Here is a 1,650-nt window from a genome sequence, read left to right on the forward strand (position 1 = left end):
TCTATTTTTTGCTGTGCTCGTTTTAACGCCTGTCTCTATCATGTCATGTTGATCAACTCTAGCCACGACTGACGAGGCCTACCTGGGCGCCTCGAGAATTCATTGGGCACTCTCGGGTTCCACTCTAATAATCTCTTGGCCACGTTATCATCCGGTGATCTCATTAGATGTCCATACCATCTCAATCTTCTCGCACGGAGTTCATTCAAACATCCTGCTGAACGTGTACGAGCGCAGAGCTCCTTGGAAGACATCGTCGTCATCGGAGGTAACCGAATCACTTTCCTTAAGCATGTATTGTAGAACGTCTTAAACATTTGTGTCTCCTCCTCATTAAGGGCCATAGTCTCCGATCCATAGAAGAGCGAAGCAAAGACGACGGACCTCATCACAACCATCTTACCTCGAATACCGATGTCGTGGGACTTCCAGATGTTGTGGAGCCGATGAAGGTTGGCTCCCACGACTCGAATTCGATCACGTATTGCCTTCACGTATCCAGCTTCACTAGATATTAAGACTCCCAGTTGCCGATACTCCGTAACCACTGCCACTCTGTTATGCTCGCTGTCGTGTTGACAATTGATAAGTAGCCTCCTTGTCTTACATTCCGGTTCACCGATTCCCAAGCTGAGATTTGCTGGGGCAGCCTCCTCTTCTAACGCATCCAGTGCAAGGTCACTCTCTCCTTGAGAGTTTGTTGGGACCGTAATATCATCAGCGAAGCATAGGCACCCGATAGGTTCTTGTAAGCTATACGATCTTTCAGACAATCGAGTGTGTCGATGGTTGTAGTCATGCTCTCTGAGAAGGACGAAACCACGCTTTGTAGTTATTATACTTCGTCTCAATATCATATCCAGTGATGTTATGAAGATAATGGGGCTCCATATATCGCCCTGCTTAACTCCTGATCCCAACTTTACTTCACAGGTCTTCCTATGAACTGTCAATGATGCCACTGCATCCGAATAGCTCTGCTCTATTATTCTCAAATATTTTGGGTGAATACCCGCCGCCTGTAGACATTCCATCATGAACTTCCTATCCAACTTATCGAATGCCTTCTTCCAGTCTGCCATCAGTAGGCAGAGGGGTCGATTATATGCTATGCATGCATCTCTCAGCAATTGCGTAGCATGTATGACTTCAACTGCAGACCGAAATTTTCTGAATCCGCATTGTGAGTGGTGAATCCTTTTATCCAACTGGTCTCTGATCCTTCCCAATATAACCGCTGAGTAAATTTTCGCCGCCGCTACTTGTGCCATCACCGTTCGATAGGACATCACTGTGTCTGCCGCTTTCCGGCCCTTCTTGATGAGTGTCACTTTACTCGTTAGCCATTCAGTTGGCTGCTTTTCTGCCACGAAACATTTCTCACATATCTTATGGATCCATCGCTGCAAAACTGGGCTTTGGTTGAGAAGGTCTCCGCTAATCCCATCGATACCTGGGCCCTTGCCCTTCTTCAACCTAGCTGTAGCCTCGAAGACCTCGTTCGGGGAAGGTGGTGCCGGTGCCGGTTGAGGGTCCTCCTCGGGATCCCGATAGCCAACGGGTCTCCCTGTCTCTCTCGCTGGTACCCTCGGATTGTTGTAATCTGGTGGTGTGTACAGCTCTCTCATGTATGCTGCGAAGTCCTCGGCT

General features: G+C 48.2%; 1 protein-coding gene across 1 annotated transcript; it reads right to left on the reverse strand.

Moving 5' to 3' along the window:
- Positions 1–82: 82 nt before the first annotated feature.
- On the reverse strand, positions 83–1,082 carry Pmar_PMAR004902 (conserved hypothetical protein; the record flags this gene model as incomplete). The annotated part of the gene is made up of 1 exon (XM_002778268.1): positions 83–1,082. A coding segment is annotated over one exon (1,000 nt), but the record flags the coding sequence as incomplete, so codon positions are not given.
- Positions 1,083–1,650: the final 568 nt, after the last annotated feature.

Source organism: Perkinsus marinus (genome assembly GCF_000006405.1).
Source record: "Perkinsus marinus ATCC 50983 genomic scaffold scf_1104296950172, whole genome shotgun sequence".
NCBI classification, from domain to species: Eukaryota; Perkinsozoa; order Perkinsida; family Perkinsidae; genus Perkinsus; species Perkinsus marinus.